This window comes from Ctenocephalides felis, unplaced genomic scaffold (assembly GCF_003426905.1).
Source record: "Ctenocephalides felis isolate EL2017-DRISC unplaced genomic scaffold, ASM342690v1 CF-g0.4_SCAFFOLD_01492, whole genome shotgun sequence".
In the NCBI taxonomy this organism is placed as follows: domain Eukaryota; kingdom Metazoa; phylum Arthropoda; class Insecta; order Siphonaptera; family Pulicidae; genus Ctenocephalides; species Ctenocephalides felis.
Window position 1 is genome coordinate 60,591,125 of NW_020537646.1, and position 16,953 is coordinate 60,608,077.

A 16,953-nucleotide genomic window follows, 5' to 3' on the forward strand; every position below is an offset into this window, starting at 1 on the left:
TAATGAAATAATTAACATTAATGTAAGTTTGTAAGTTTTTGGCGGAGCCGAAAGGTTGTGTTCCATACAGATCAAATCTGAAAGATCATACAGAGTAGTATTAAAGTACATACATTTCACCAAAGACAAAGAAGAGATTAAATGTTAAATTAGAAAACAAGGGCATAAAGTACGTAATATTACAAATATCTCACGCTTCAAAACGAAACTTCCATTTAATATGTTTTATATCGACCTGGAACCCAACACTTATAATTCCACAACTTTCAATTGACAAAAATATTAATGGTCAACTATTGTACAATGCAGTAGATGCCTGTAGTACGGACATATAAAAGCTTATTCAATTTTAAATTTAAAGCAATGTTCAGTCAATTGATGTAACAAAAGTCGATGGTACTAAATATGCTATTATCCACCATCATCAACAAATTTAAATCATGAATAAATTCATTCGAATATTATAATCTAACTCAAACGGTTCGACTCAACATAAGAACGAACTAAAGGAAAATTTAATGGATATCCTTCAGCCTTCTAGTGAATGAAATCCATATCATCCAATATTCAAATCTATATATCCTCATTATACTCATCTTCCAGATGGCTCTACACACGGAGGTGCAATAATTATAATAAACAATTATTGCGCACTTGGAGTTACAAAATTACTCCAAAGAATTTTTACAAACAACTTTAATAACCGTAAAACTTCTATCTTTAGAACATACCATTTCCATACCATACTTATCTTCCACATGGCACTGCACACGGAGGTGCAATAATTATAAAAAAATCAAACATTGCGCACTTCGAGTTAGAAATTTGTTGTTTTACGATTAATGAGTCGATGTACAATCGCCAGACTCTAAAAGTACGCTCCTGCTTTGAAATCTTTAGATATATATGTATTAGTACATTTACTAATATTATGATCATAAGGTATCATCTTCTGACTGCAAGAGTCGAATTACATAATGGGAAGAGCTTAAGTAGTAAAATCCCTACGTATCTATTAGCAAAGTATGAAATTTTTATATTTCTATGAAGTTAACAACTTAGAAATTAACTTACTTTTAAAAATATTAAACTTCCTTTTAACAATATGCTCCAAAGTAATTAAAGAAGTGTATTGGTTTATGAAAAAGTTTATAATTATTTATTTAGAAGTTCATGAAAATTACATATAAAAGCTAATAATGAAAGCAGACTAAATATTATTCGAATGTACAATTTCCAATTTGAGAATTGCATTCATGGCAAACAAATATATAACTAAACTAGTGGGGTGGGTGGCATCGTGTCTTAAGGCAAATTGCTGGAACTTCCCGTACCGTTACGAAATGTTCGAGGAATACTGAATGTTTCCAAATAGATTATTATTAATATTGTAACATTGTCTAATATTTTTAAAAATTATATAAACTGAATTGCAAGTAGAAATTATTTGTTCAAAGTATATTAGAATTATAGTCAGAATTTAAAACAAAATTTGAATTATTTTCGATATACAAAAAATTAAAAAAAAAAAAAAAAGTTGAAACAAAAAAATTTTTTTTTCAAAATCAATTATTTTGTTAAGACAAGCAGAAAGTTCTTTGAATCAATTAAATCGGACGCTTAGTTCTCTCAAAAACTGACATTTTTCGTACATTTAGCTGCCTATCTTCGAAATGGCTGGGCCTGCCTTTGCGAAAAACTAATAACCACTTCTCTCAATCATTACTAATTGAATGTTTTTTAGATTATTCAAATCGGATGCTCCGTTCTCTCAAAAACTTGATTTCTATTTTCTGCACTCTTTGCTCTTTATCTTCGTAGCTGCTGGACCTGCCTTTGCCAAAAACTAATCAGCACATCTCCTTATCAATATGAATCGAATGTTTTTTGAACCACACACACACATCTATTTTTTCTGAAGTATGCCAAAATGTTCAGAAACCTTCAAAACGTCGAGAAATGTAAAAATTTTCAATTCCTATTTTTGGCCCATTACAATAACTTACCATACGGGAAGTTAAATAGAAATGCACAAAAAAGTATTAATTATAATTATATTAAAAAATTCAAAGGGTTACAAAAAAAATTTCAAGTACAAAAAGCGAAACACGTAGCTTGAAACGGATGTTTGTGACTGAATAAAAAAATAAGAAAAAAGTAGCCGGATTTTTTTCGGAGCCGTCCGGAATTTTCCGGGATCGATCCGGACTTTTCCAGGTTGGAACCGAAACGGTTCTCCCGGAACCGGGCCCTTTTTGGACTTTGGAACCGGTTCTTGAAAATGACGGTTCTTGACAGCTCTACTAGAAATACCGTGTATCAGAAATACACCTCTACGAAATAATACAGCCGGCTGCTGGGTTAGTGATGACAAGGAAAAAGCAGAACTTGTTGCTTAGTATCTCAGTTCAGTTTCTCAACTGCATGCAGCTTAATATAATATAATTAGCTTGTATTCTCAGCCTCTCTAACATACTTCTGTAAACTTCAATAAAAGATTGCTTTAGAAATTGCTAAATTTGATAGTGGAAAATCTGATCTGATTGCTAATATTTCATTCAAAATGTTAAAAGTTAGAAAATTACTAAAAGGAATTTTTACAAACAACTTTAATAACTGTAAAACTTCTCTCTTAAGAAAATACCATTTCTATTGTCTATAGCCTATTGTCCTCCATGACATTCAATAATCCAAGTTCTTGGTAGTTGTAGATTTTAATAGCAAACATACACATTGGGCGTGCAGAGTAATAAATCGCAAAAAAGACAAAGATAAAGACAAAGACAAAAGACAAAAGCTTGTGCACGGAATCTTTATCGTATTATTGGCCCAGCGATACCAGAAAACAGTCTGATTTATTGGAATTTTTATGACTAATGTTATAAACCCATCTTACGCAGAAGTACATTTTAGTTATGATTTTTTCTCTGACCATTCGCCAATAATAGCTAGTTCAACTTTTTAAAATTGTTCTCGCAACCTAAGGTTTTGCAATAACAAAACAAACTGGGAGATATTTTGTACTAGAGGTAACAAATAACATTTTCAAACAAAGTTGAAAACTGAGACAGAAATTGAAACTGCAATGGAAAATTATTCTTGAACCATCTAGTTTTGCAAGGAAAAAGCAGAACTTTTTGCTGAGTATCTCAGTTCAGTTTCTCAAGCGCATGCAGCTGAATATAATATAATTAGCTTGTATTCACAGCTTCTCCAACATACTTCTGGCAATTTCAATAAAAGATTGTTTTAGAATTGCTAAACTTGATAGTGGGAAATCTCCTGGGATTGATAATATTTCATTCAAAATGTTAAAAGAATTACCAATTAAAGCGTACATTACCTTGAATATTCATTTTCATAGCTTAAGTTTTTTAAAATATCAGATATTAAAATGATACCCAAAAATGGAAAAAATACAAGTATGGTTACGTCCTACACATCAATTAGTCGCTTGCCCACACTGTCGAAAGTTTTTTAGAAACTACTGCTTGAAGATATAGTATGCCAATCTAATATATTACTAGATTATCAAATCGCATTTCGTAAGCAGCATTGTGATTCACAAACCCAAGCAATATCGAGCGTGATCAAATCTGTATGGACTTATGGTATCTAACTGTGGAAATGTTGTTGTAAATCAAATGTGGGTCTTATTCAACGATTACAATCTAAACCACTACGGACGATTACTGCTGTCCCATTGCTTGTCAGTAACAAAATCATACTGATGATCTCAACATTCCTATTGTAGTGGATATCATCAAAAATACCAGTACTAAACATCATGCAAACATCTACAATCATGCTGATGCAACAATGGCTTGAGAATTCGCCTATAAGAAAACTACACAAAAAACTTAATAGAAAAAAAATGGTTTCCATAGTCAATTGCTTATTACTATAATTTATTTTTTTATAATGTTATTTATTATTTTTTTTTTTATTTGTAATGCATTTTCATTTATGCTTATTTACAAATTCTTATTTTTTCTTTTTCTTTTTGTGATTATTTTTTTATGTGTAATTTAACCCTATAACTTATAGAATTCTGTCAATATTATGATTGTTGTATAATAATGAATGGATAAAAAAACTGGTAATGTATGGCACCGTGCCTTAAGGCAAATTGCTGAAACTTCCTTAACGTGATGAAGTATTCGAGAAATGTTAAATGGTTTCAAATAGATTATTATAAATGCTATAACTTATATATATTTACGGAGTAGTAATTAAACAAAAGTCAATTAATCGAATTTGAAATTAAGGACATTGTCTAATATTTATATGAATTATATAACCTGAATTGCGAAGATAAAATTATTTATTTGAAGTATATATATACTTAATATATACTATTTGTGAGCTGTAGAACTTAGCTAGAATTAAAATTAAAATTCAAAAAATTTTCGATGTTCAAAATTATGAAACTTCTTTTCCCAAAAGCAATCGTATGTTCAACACAAGCAGAAAGTTTTTTGAATCATTCGATTAGTATGTTTTGTTTTATCAAAAACTGCCATTTTTGCACTTTTTTTGGTATATCGAAAACAGCTAGACCTGCCTTTGCTAAATTCTAATCACCACTTTTTCGCGCCATTACGAATTGAATGTTTTCTGGATCATTCAAATTGGATGCTCTGTTCTCTCAAAAACTCGATTTATATTTTCTGCACCCTATGCTCCGTATTTTCGAAACGGCTGGATCTGCCTTTGCCAAAAACTAATCAACACTATCAATATCGGTTGATTTGTGCACCCGAAAACTTGAACGGAAAAGTGCGGACACACAAAACGCAAACACACATCAATTTTTTCTGTTGTATGCCAAAATATTCAGAAACCTTCAAAACGTGAAGAAATGCAAAAAATTTCAATTCAGATTTTTGGACGATTACAATAACTTATCCTACGGGAAGTTAAAGAAATATCTGCAATAAAAAACAACATTTAATATTCAACTATTGGCCTTGCTACACTCCTCATCCAGATAACATTTGTCTATCTACCATATGTCCGCACGAATAAATTTGAAACTGAGCTCATACAAGCAACTTTATTTATGGTAAAAACCTTACTATTTGACTTTATCATAGTGGCAATATAATACGCATCCAAACTCAACATCAAAAGTGATCAGTTTCATAATTTTTTCAACACATTAGGTCCGAGATTCTTAAAAAAATGGACGCGAGTTGGAAAAAGCGATTATCAAGAATAATCTCTCATATTTTTAATCTTGTTTCTTACATATTGGCCAATTGATTCAAAAAACCACCCCGGTATGCAATTGAATGGTTCTGCAATTATAAAAAGAATGCAATTAAATATATTGTCCAGTTAGGATCGGTCGTCCGACCAGTCGCCATTCATTTTAACTTTAAGTGCATGTGCTATGGTTAAAACTTCTCGTCTAGAGCAACGCAATTATAAAATGGATAGAGATCTTTTAAAAAATAATGTTTTATAAAAGTTTGTTCTAAAAATAAGCCTGAAAATGCCACTAGACATGGAACACTCCTTATTACTGCGAATCAATTTTCTGAAAGAGGCGTTATAACATCAACACCACACTTTGTACCAAAATACAATCTTAAAACCAGTGGAAAATAGAAAAACGCAAAGCATGAAGACTATAGCAAAATTATCTATTTATTTTTATTTGTTTTACTTATTCATAAGCAAGCTGTAATCAATAATAATAAATATTATTTCAGGCTTTTGTCAAGAATATCATGATTCACAAAAAAAACTCGGTTAAATAACTATACGCTAACAAGATAACCGACAAATTTAGTAATGTCAAATTAGATAAATTAATGGCAAAACTGAACACAAGTCTCACTGTTTGAAATTACTTAATTGGACACGACAAATCACTTGTAAAAGCATGGAAAATATTAATTTAGATGATTACAAATTTTCTAAATACACTTTTTACTTTAGTTACACAGAAATTAAAATTGCTTATGTATTGCATAATAATTGATTTGTGTCTAACTCAATTCATAATTTAAAATTAATAATTAACTACGTAGAATAGTAGACTGAATGAAGTCTATAAATTTAAATGGTAACAGTAACATAGTATTTTGATATTAATATGCAGTAGCTTTAACTATTTTCAGAGTGAATATTTTTTTTATTTTATAGAAAGAACCTTTACGCAATACAACAATATTTGTGGAGGAAATGACGAATGGATACAACACGTATCGTAGCATTATGTCCGCCAACGCGTGCTCCATAAGTCAAAAAGTCTGCACTCGTGGCTCATACAATTTGCGTGCATGGTACGTTGCTCTGGATAGAAGAGGACGAGCTAAACGTGGACCCCGTACGGCTCGAGGACAGCGTGCAGTTAGATTTATGCCAAGAAGATTTTTAGGATTATAAAATATTAAGTTGATCGAATGCATCTCAAATATTGAACCCCGCTTCTATATGCATGATCGTGATAAACCTTTATGCGCTCATAGAAGCACAGACTAATATTAAATATTGATCTAAAATTACTGAGATAGACTTAAATGTACTAACTAACGTTACAACACTCAAATTTTTAACACACACTTTATTTAATAATTACAGACGTTTCGAGACCGTGGTATGACTCATCTTCAGTGTAATTTCAAATCAGTAAAAATTATTTACTAATACATTATTTAATATTTTATTTAAGTTATTTTTAATTTTTGAAAACACCAACTATCTATTACAATGTTTGACACAGTACTAAACATGTGAATATATACAGACATGTTTGAAAACACGTCTTAAGTGTCGAAGATAAAGCGATAAGAATGGATATTATTTTAATATAAACAAAAGGAATGCGCGATTACATACTAACATCAACAAGTGTGAAAACAGATTAATTTATTGAAAAGAATAAGATAAATGAATGGAAATAGTGAACAAATCAATTATAAATTATTAATGATATTTATATAAGAGTCGTGTAAAATATTTGTGTCGGTGCTCAGATTTACGCTAATGTTAAATTTTTGAATTGCTAAAACTTCACGTACCAAAAATTATTTTTTTTAAAAAAGATTAACATCTCTAAAAAAAATTACTTTGAAAGAATTAGATTTTTGAGAAACTATAAATTTTTGACAATTTACTTTTTTTAAAAAAAAAGACTTTGAAAAAAGTGTAAACCAATGTAAACAAAATTTATACTTATTGTTAAAATCTATATAAAATATACGAACAACATAAATTTATATATTTATATTTATTTTTATTTATATATTTTATAAATTTACGACGATGTTACCCGAGCATATTAATATATTAAACCATAATATAGATTTTTTCAATCCAAAAATTTTACATTAAAAGAAGATTCGCTGAGGGGTTGTTTTTGCAAGTGCATAACGACAGGGACATAAACAAACGCTTCGACAATACGGCCCTGAACGAAACAAACACGTGGTTCCTAAATAGCGTGTCAAATTTTCTTGAAAAATGATTTTGCTTTTTAAATTTTCCGTAAAATTTGAACATATGCTGAAAACTGCCTCAAGAAAAAAATTAACATTTGTCTCTTAAACTCCGAACACTAAATATAGTTTCGACAACTTGTTAAGTTATCATGTTTATTTGTGTGTTTTACCATTTGTGATATTACAAAATACATATTTTATCATTGTTGTTTTTCTATGAAATTTCTTACATATTATTTATTTAGTTTCAATTTTTATAGTTAAATTGATTGCTACTGAATGAAGGCTAAGATGCTAGCCGAAACGTACGGATTTTAAATAAAGGGTATGAGCGCATAGCCATACAGAATCGTCTGCACCCTGGTATTTAAATAATTTATAGGTCTATTTGATAAAAACCGACATACCAATTTTGAACTTTGTACCTCATCTTATGGCCGAGATATCATTGAAAATATGCCAAAGTCGCCCCTTCTTTCAAACTCACTTTTCGGCGTAACCATAAAAGATATCTAAAAATTTTTTACGTCATTCTACTCACATTGACTCAGACCACATTATGTAGAACAATCGATGCCAAAACATCGTTTATTATTAGCTGACAAAATAATTTTTCAATTGATGTTTTCGGATGGTGCGTTTAGTTGGACCACTTTCTAATTAGCGTTAGTCGAAAGCCTGTTGTTTTTTCTTTAAGTACTGCAAATATTGTTCAAATCAATTATGTGGAACACATTGGAAAATTGAAAAAAACAGAGCCAGTACACCCGCGCGTTACGCTAATAGTACCCTGTAGGGTTTATACAAAAACCGGCATTTCAGAAAACCGGTTTTCGAAATTTTATTTTTCTAAAAAAAACGGTTTTAGCCGATTTTCGAATTTTATATAGAAAATAAATTTTTGCTCGAATATTCTGTAATTTATCCGCAAATTTAGTGTGATTTAGAGCAGTATTTGACTAAATTTATTTATAGCTCAATTTTATGGATAGTAAACAAAATTATTTCAATTATAATTAGTAGAACTAAAAAATAATAGTTTATCTTGATTAAATAACTTTGAAAATAATTATACGTCATTCATGCATCATTTTCACATATAAGAATAAAATTATTTTTATGATAGTGAAAGGAAAGTTTTCGAATAAATAAAAATAATACATTTTTAAATAAAAAAATAAATTAGATACATGTTGATACATACTTGTTAATATCAATTTTAGTTTTAAAAACAATTAAGCTGAACTCGGGTATTGCCTATTCCGAGCAATTTAATTAATTAATTTTAAACATTCTAATTGTTTTTTTTTTTGTTTAATAAAATATGATTTCAAAACACTGAGAACGTATATCGAATTGCTACTGAAATAGAAAATACTCTCATACTTGCGACCAAATTATGCTTAATCGTTTTTAAAGCCGTTTAATAAATCGTTTTTATTTGTGTCTTCTAGGCTTTAAAACTTTTTTTTTGAGTTTGAGTGGAGGATGTTACTTCTTCAAGAAGAAACCAGTTTTCGAATTCCATAATTTTCGCCAAAAAAACGGTTTTTAAAACCGGTTTTTGAAAACCGACAAACCCTGGTACCCTGCAATTGCATAGAGTTCGTTCGGACGCAAAGCAGTGCGCGATGCGCCCGAAACGATTCTTTAGAAAATCTGAATGCAAGAATATTTATTTTATAGTTATATGTATAAACTCACGGAGTTTGAAATTTTTAGACATTATTAGTTTTACTATATTAATTAAATCACTAAAACTAGAGGTGTATCGTGCCTTAAGGCAAATTGCTGAAACTTCCCGTACTGTTAGTTGAAGTTATTGAATGCTTTCAAATATATTATTATAAAAACTGTAACTAATTATTCGAATTTATAGACAAACTAAAAGTGCTTATAAATTGGATGATGACGTTTAAATATGTTTGCCTGAAAATGAACAAAACTTAATGAAGAGGAGTTAGAATGGAGGATATTATCTAATATTTTTAAAAATTGCATAAAAACTGAATGGCAAAGTTAAAATTATTTAATCGATTCGAATTATGTTCGATATTAAAAGAAATAATTTTTGAGAATTAAAATATATATATATATATATATATATATATATATATATCTTATATATAAAATTCTTCTGTAACAATGTAAGTTTCATTAATCCTCCTAAACTATAATTCGGATTTTTATGAATCTTCCTGAAGTTTGTTCGGGAAATTTTTTAAAATGTTTTGATTCATAGAAATATAGTTAGATTGTAGAAATAAATGGAGAAAATTACAAAAAACCGCTTATCATTGTTTGCCCTTGAAAATATTTATGGCATAGTTTGACATTAAAAACAAAAGACGACTGTCATTTGCCAAACATTTCCATTCACTTATAGGCTAAGACAATATTAAAATATAATATATTTATGATTATGAAGAAGAAAAATGTAAGGACTACATTATTATTGCCAAAAAGAAGCTGAGATGTGCTAAAAATTAAAATAATATAAGATTTAGTATAAGATACAGTCAACATCTGACAGGTGATGCAGTCTGCGCATGCGTCTGTCAGTGATCGCACATAAAATTTAGCCTACAATTTACTTTGACTAATTATTATTTTTTAACTTTTAAATGCAGTCGTGTTTTGCCTTACTTTACTAAACCACGATAGAAAAATAATTTATTTATTCAAACAATTATTTAGAAGTTTCACTGTGTCAAAAATTCATATGTTTGGCATTGGATACGAAATATTTACTCAAGACAATGGAGCATTTTGGGTCTGAATATTTTTAATGTGCTCCAATTTGCACGAAATTTTGGAATTAGGTTCATCTTACTCTCAAGTTTAAAAGTAAAAATAATTTAGAATCATTTGCCACTTCACGGGGGGATGACATCTCTTTTCAGTGGTTCAATTGTATCTCTTTCAAACTAACGTCGGATATCGATAAAAGAACTAATTAGAATAGAAAAATGTTTAATAATGTTTTTCAAAAAAGAAATTACTTTTTAAGTTACTGGCTACTGAAAATTTGTTGCCTTTTGCGTTTTTTATCGTTTTTGGCAATTATTTCTAAAAATATACATTTAAACGAAAATTATGTAATGAACATAATTATATCAATCAAAATCCTAATAAATCGGTGTTCTATAAATTGTTCTAAGAACAATATTAAGCTAGATATGAAAATGGGGTTATATAGTACTCAAAATAAGCTTTAAAATTAGTACTTCTGCGTGTAAGATGAGTGAGCTATCATGCAGATAAAAGACGCATACAATATTTTTTTCGTTTAAAGCAAAGAGTTTTTGAGTGCCATTTCCACCAAAATTAAAAATAATCGTATTCCCTCTGGAATCAACTTGGTTTAAGAGATCTTGACGGATTCTAGAAAATACCATAACTTTAGTGCAAAGGATTTCCAAAAAGCTCATGATTCCATGAAAAAAAATCTATTTAAAAAAATACAAGATACGTATAAAGGTATATAAATGAAAATTCAAGGTCTTTTACTGACCAATTATTGCTTTTTATTACTTTTCTGCTACACAAATATTGATAGTGTACAACCAGAATGTCTTTCGAGTCCTTCAATCCTTTGCCATTTCAAAATAAGAGAAGTTACGGTAAAATTTATGATAGAGAAAGTTGTAGCTCATTTAATTACCTTTAAAATAATGTATTGCAAGTATTGATAAAATCAGAATTAAAAGAGTTATAATTCAATTAATCCGGTGGGTGGTGACGGAGTGCAAATTGTTTTCACTTCTGAATTTAAGATTAAGATTAGCCTATTTCCGACACACGGTTTTTTCCTCTCCATTTACTGCAATTTTGTTGATCGTAAATTGAATAGAGCACATGTGAACGGGATTTGACAAATTAATTCACTTCAAATATAAACTTAAGTAATAATGTATTTAAATTTATTAGTGAGAAAACTGTAATTTAGATATAAAAATTACTAAAAGCCAGTTAAAATATGGTACAAATATATAAAAATTATAGGCAACATTATTGAAGCCATTATTTGGGGTAGAAAAAACCAATGTGATATTGTACCTTTACCGGGAATGCTATTTATTAATTCTTTCTAAATTTGTTATACCCTTTAAAAAACTTCAATTTTCAACACGTGTAAATTATGCTATAAATCACAAAGGCAGGCAATGATTTTTTGTATGATACATTTGGAAAGTCAATGTTTTAGTCGTGAATAAACAAAAAATCATTCATTTTTACATCCACACCTACAGGTATGACTAAAAAATTGTATAACCCTTGACATTAGAATGAATTGAGGTATTGGAAATAAATTTGTACTATAAATTGCAGTGTTTAGTTTTTATTATATAATTTTATTGAACATATTTTAATATTTGTTAAAGGAATAATTAAAGTGTTAACTGTGGAAATTGAGAATTATCATTTTATTATAAGCAGTTCTACATTCACTCATTTATTGATGTAAATAGTAATTCGAAAAACAATAATTATTAATTTTAACTTAACGGTGAATATTAGTACAGGATATTGAAAAAATGCAGAGTTGGGTACAGGACAACGTCTGTCGGGTCATCTAGTATATATATATATTTTGAATAACAATATTAATAGCAAATATTAATATTGTATATAATAGCAAATGCGTAGTGAATCATTTAAATCGGATTTTTCGTTCTCTTAAAAACTCTCCGACCTGTATTTGTTAAAAACTAATCAGTACGTCTCCCCATCAGTAGGAATCGAATGTTCTTTGAATTATTCAAGAAATCGTGGACAAAAAATTTTATCACATTCATACACGAAATATAACAAAAATACACAGACACACATATCCATTTTTTCTATAGTATTCCAAAATGTTCAGAAACCTTCGAAACATGTAGATGTGCAAACATTTTTGATTGCGATTTTTCGCATAAACCACACAATAAATACATATATATGTAAATGATATAATTTTCGAAATAAATTGATTAATACATTTTATATTATGAAAATAATTAATAGAATACCTTCAGTAATAATTTTTGTTAATTACTGAAATAGTATATAAAAAGCATCTACATCAAATGACTGTGAAATTGCAGTACTGATAAAGATTGATCACAATAAGGACTTTATTATCACAATGTTACAACTATCATTCAAAAAAATCTTTTTTAGGCTGTTGAAACTACAATATCCATAAGTCGCTGGTTCAAATCTGGCTCGAAGGACCAATGTTTTTTAGGATGTTGTGATTACTTGCCTTATGAAGGACCAATTGTAAATACTTTGATTATAACTGTATATATTTATTTTATATTGATAACAAGTTATAAGTATATTTACAATAATTTTAATATTGTTTTTGATAACGATCTGATTGATTGATTGATTTGTAAGATTTTCGATTGATGATTTTTTGTTTATATATCAATATAAACGCATGCTTTGATTGGCCCGAACAGTTTCATTATATCATTAATTTATATGTATACATATAACTATAAAATAAATATTTTTGCAATCAGAATTTCTGAAGAATCGTTTCGAGAACTTTATGCAATTCCAGGGTACTATTAGCGTTACGCGCGGGTGTACTGGCTCTGTTTTTTTTCAATTTTCTAATGTGTTCCACTAAATTGATTTAAACAATATTTGCAGTACATAAAGAAAAAATATTAGGCTTTTGACTAACGCTAATTAGAAAGTGGTCCAACTAAACGCACTACCCAAAAACATCAATTGAAAAATTATTTTGTCTTTTTCAGCTAATAATAAACGATTTTTTGGCATCGATTGTTCTACATAATATGGTCTGAATCAATGTGAGTAGCATGAATTTTTTTTTAGATATCTTTTATGGTTACGCCAAAAAATGAGTTTGAAAGAAGGGGCCACTTGGCATGTTTTCAATGATATCTCGGACATAAGATGAGGTACAAAGTTGAAAATTGGAATATCGGTTTTTATCAAATAGACTTATAAAATGGCGTATAAATTATTTAAATACCAGGGTGCGGCAGATTCTGTATGGCTATCCGCCCATACCCTTTCTTAAAACTCTCATACTATTTTTATTGATGTAACGCCCGACTTTTTATCTCAAATTAAATCATTCCAGAAAACATCCAATACATTTTAGCACTCGGTCGAAAATTCAATTACGCACCTGGTAAATACAAAAATAATGACTTCATACAAATTTTAAGTAACATAGAATACGATATCAGGAACATTGAGACTGACAAACAAAATCGAATCAGGTCAAAACTATGTGAAAAACTAGTTAAACACGTAAAAAAAGTCGATAATAGTTTCCAACATATTCATTTAAAAAGACTACACAAAGACATAGCGGAGACCAAATTATTTATTAAATCCAATAATATAATTGTTTGTCCAGCAGATAAAGGCAATATAACAGTAATTCTTGACAAAGAATTTTATACTAATACAACATTACGAATGCTTAAAGACGATACTACCTACAAACTCATTACAAAGGATCCAACACAACAGTTTTCTAGACAATCAATTAAATTAATTAATGAATTAAAAAATGAAAAACTTCTGACAAATTCGCCTATAATTTAAAAGTACAACATCCTTTTTCACAAAAATGTATTGTCTCCCCAAAGTCCACAAACCTGAAGGCTCCTTTAGACCCATTGTGTCCTACGTTGGCTTCCCATTCTATAATATTGCTAAATACATTGCCAATATTTTGAAAAATGTCACAATTACCTCTCCTCACTATGTAAAGAATTCTTACTAATTTGTGGATCTAATTAAGAACCGAAACATTACGGACGATCAATTTTTTTTTTAAGTCTTGGTGTAATTAACCTTTTGACATGTGTTCCCCATGATTTAATACTTAATTCAATTGAAAAACGCTGGCACACTATTTGTAACTACACCGACTTTCCTATAACCACCTTCAAACACATCATTAACACTGTTCTGAATTGTTCTTATTTTAATTGTTTCAATAGTTTTTATTTGCACATCAAAGGTATAGTTTTTATTTGCACACGAAATACAAATCAACAACAAATTGAACTTTATAAACGTGACTGTACATAAAATTAACAACGTTATTTGCAAAAATTGGTACAGAAAACCTTTATGGTCAAGAAGATACCTTCACTACACGTCATATTGTCCCAAAAATTATATAGTCGATACAATCATTTCTTTGATAGACCACATAGTCATGTTTTCTCACTCTTCCTTTCATATTCAGAACAGTAACCAACACTTTATTAGAAAACGGATAACCCCTCATCCTCATCAACTCCATTACGAATAAAAGACTTGCCTACCATAAATCTAACAATTATCAATCTATCACCAAGTTGACCCAGGACAACAATATTAAACCTACTTTTCACAGTATGCCCTACATTGAAAGCTTATTTGATTATTTTGCCAAATTACTTTAAATAAATGTTTTCAAAAATTAAATCCACCACTCCTCCACTCCTAAATTCTATACTAAATATTGAATAAACTAATCGAAATAATGTATAAATAAAATATCGAACTATTGAATAAACTAATATTCAATCACTTGCAAAAATTGTAATAAACCATACATTGGTCAAACATCACAATGCATCCATAAGAAAATTAGACAACATGAATTAAGCGTTTTTCATCATAAAAGCCGAAGCTTCCAAAGCACTCTTGCCCAACATTCCGTTGAAAATTCACATATTTTTACCTTTGAACCCAATGTTTTATATAGAGAGGATTGTACTTTTATATGACTTTTTTCTGAGAGCAGTTCAATCTTTTGGAATTTGTCAAATTGCGTTAATAAAAGATCAGATCATAATATAATATCATTCATGATTCGTATCTATTTTTTTAATATCTGATTAAAAATGATTAATTATTTAATAATTTTGTGTGTATATATACATGTACACAAGTATATATGTGCTTATATGTATGTTTTTGTATATACACTATATACATATACTTGTGTGTATGCTCGTGTATATATTTAAATGTACTTGTATATATAGGTATATGTGTATATATATATATATATTTATATATGTATAATGTGTATATATATATGTATAATGTGTATATATATGTATATATGTGTATGTATATATGTATATATATGTATATATATATATATATATATATATATATGTGTGTGTGTTTTTTTGTATAGCGAAGGAAATGACTTTATGCATCCCAGACTAATCTTTTGTCTGGGTATGTCGGGCTCAATACCGCTCTGGTATAATACCAACCAAAACCTCCGCTTAGCCCTTGCCTCTGGTCGCCACGGAAACCGTTAGGCATTACTTCTTGGGGGAAAGATCTAGAATGTTATAATTCTTAACTTGTTTTATACTCATCTTTTAATTGGGCGAAGTCCCATTTGTCCTTTCTCTTTCCATAGACCGCAGGTCAATTAATACCTTTTTCGCAAATCTGTTCCAAGCAGCTTCACTTCTCAGCATCACTCCAACAACATTACCTGGGGTAATTCTGCGGTTCAATGTCTCTTCCACATCGCCCCGTTCAGCACCAAATCGCGGGCATACAAAAAACACATGCTCAGCATCCTCGATTTTGCCCAAACAATATGGGCAATCCGGCGAGCTATCGTGCTTGAAGCGGTGTAAGTAGGCTTGAAAATAACCGTGCCCAGATAGCATTTGCGTAGTATAATAATTTACTTCTCCATGCTTGCGACTTAGCCAGACTTTGATGTTTGGAATGAGACGATGCGTCCATCTACCCTTCACTGCCACATGCCACAGTTTTTGTCATCGGCCAATGCTGTTCTGCCGTTCTTCTAATATCAACTTTTCAGGACTCAGTTGTTGATGTCTTCTATGGTAAATTGACCGTCTTTCCTCTGCTAAGACTAAGAGATGCACAGTTCCTGAAATGACGCACACTGCTTGCGCCGATATTGTGCGAAATGCACAAGCAATTCTTAAAGCACTCAGACGATATATGGGCCCTGCCATTCTCCTCCATTTTTGAGATTTAAGAGCATCAGCCCATATGAAGATATCATATATCAGCACCTAAGTAACACCTGACGATAGTAATATCCTTCTGGTTTGTTTAAAACTTCCAACATTAGGCATCAGTCGAGCAAGTTTTGTCCTAACTATTGACGCCTTAGAACTAACGTGTTTCACCTGTTGATTGAAATTCAAACGAGCATCAAGCATTACGCCAAGATAACAGATGTGATAAATATTTCCTATCTTGAGCTTGATGGTCTCTATTGTTTCTCTACTAGTGATAAGAACAGCTTCACTTTTTTGTTGTGCTAATTGGAGGTTCATTATTTCCATCTAGCGATTAATTTTTCTAAATGTATTATCAAATAGACTTACTATGTCATCAATTTGTTTGGAGACAACTACAATGGCAACATTGTCTGCATATGCTACTAGTTTCACACATTCTGGAATCTCTAGTCTCAAAAGGCCATCATACATAATATTACACAGCAAAGGGCCTAGAACAG

At 29.8% G+C, this 16,953-nt stretch overlaps 1 protein-coding gene across 1 annotated transcript in view; it reads left to right on the plus strand.

Annotated features, from left to right (window-relative positions):
• The window catches only part of LOC113369963 (fibroblast growth factor 10-like), a 142,923-nt gene extending 136,323 nt beyond the window's left edge, over positions 1 to 6,600 (plus strand). The window contains exon 3 of the mRNA XM_026610593.1: positions 6,154 to 6,600. Coding sequence (XP_026466378.1) covers positions 6,154 to 6,396 — 243 coding nt within the window. The 3' untranslated portion in view covers positions 6,397 to 6,600. The remainder of the gene's footprint in view (positions 1 to 6,153) is intronic.
• Positions 6,601 to 16,953: the final 10,353 nt, after the last annotated feature.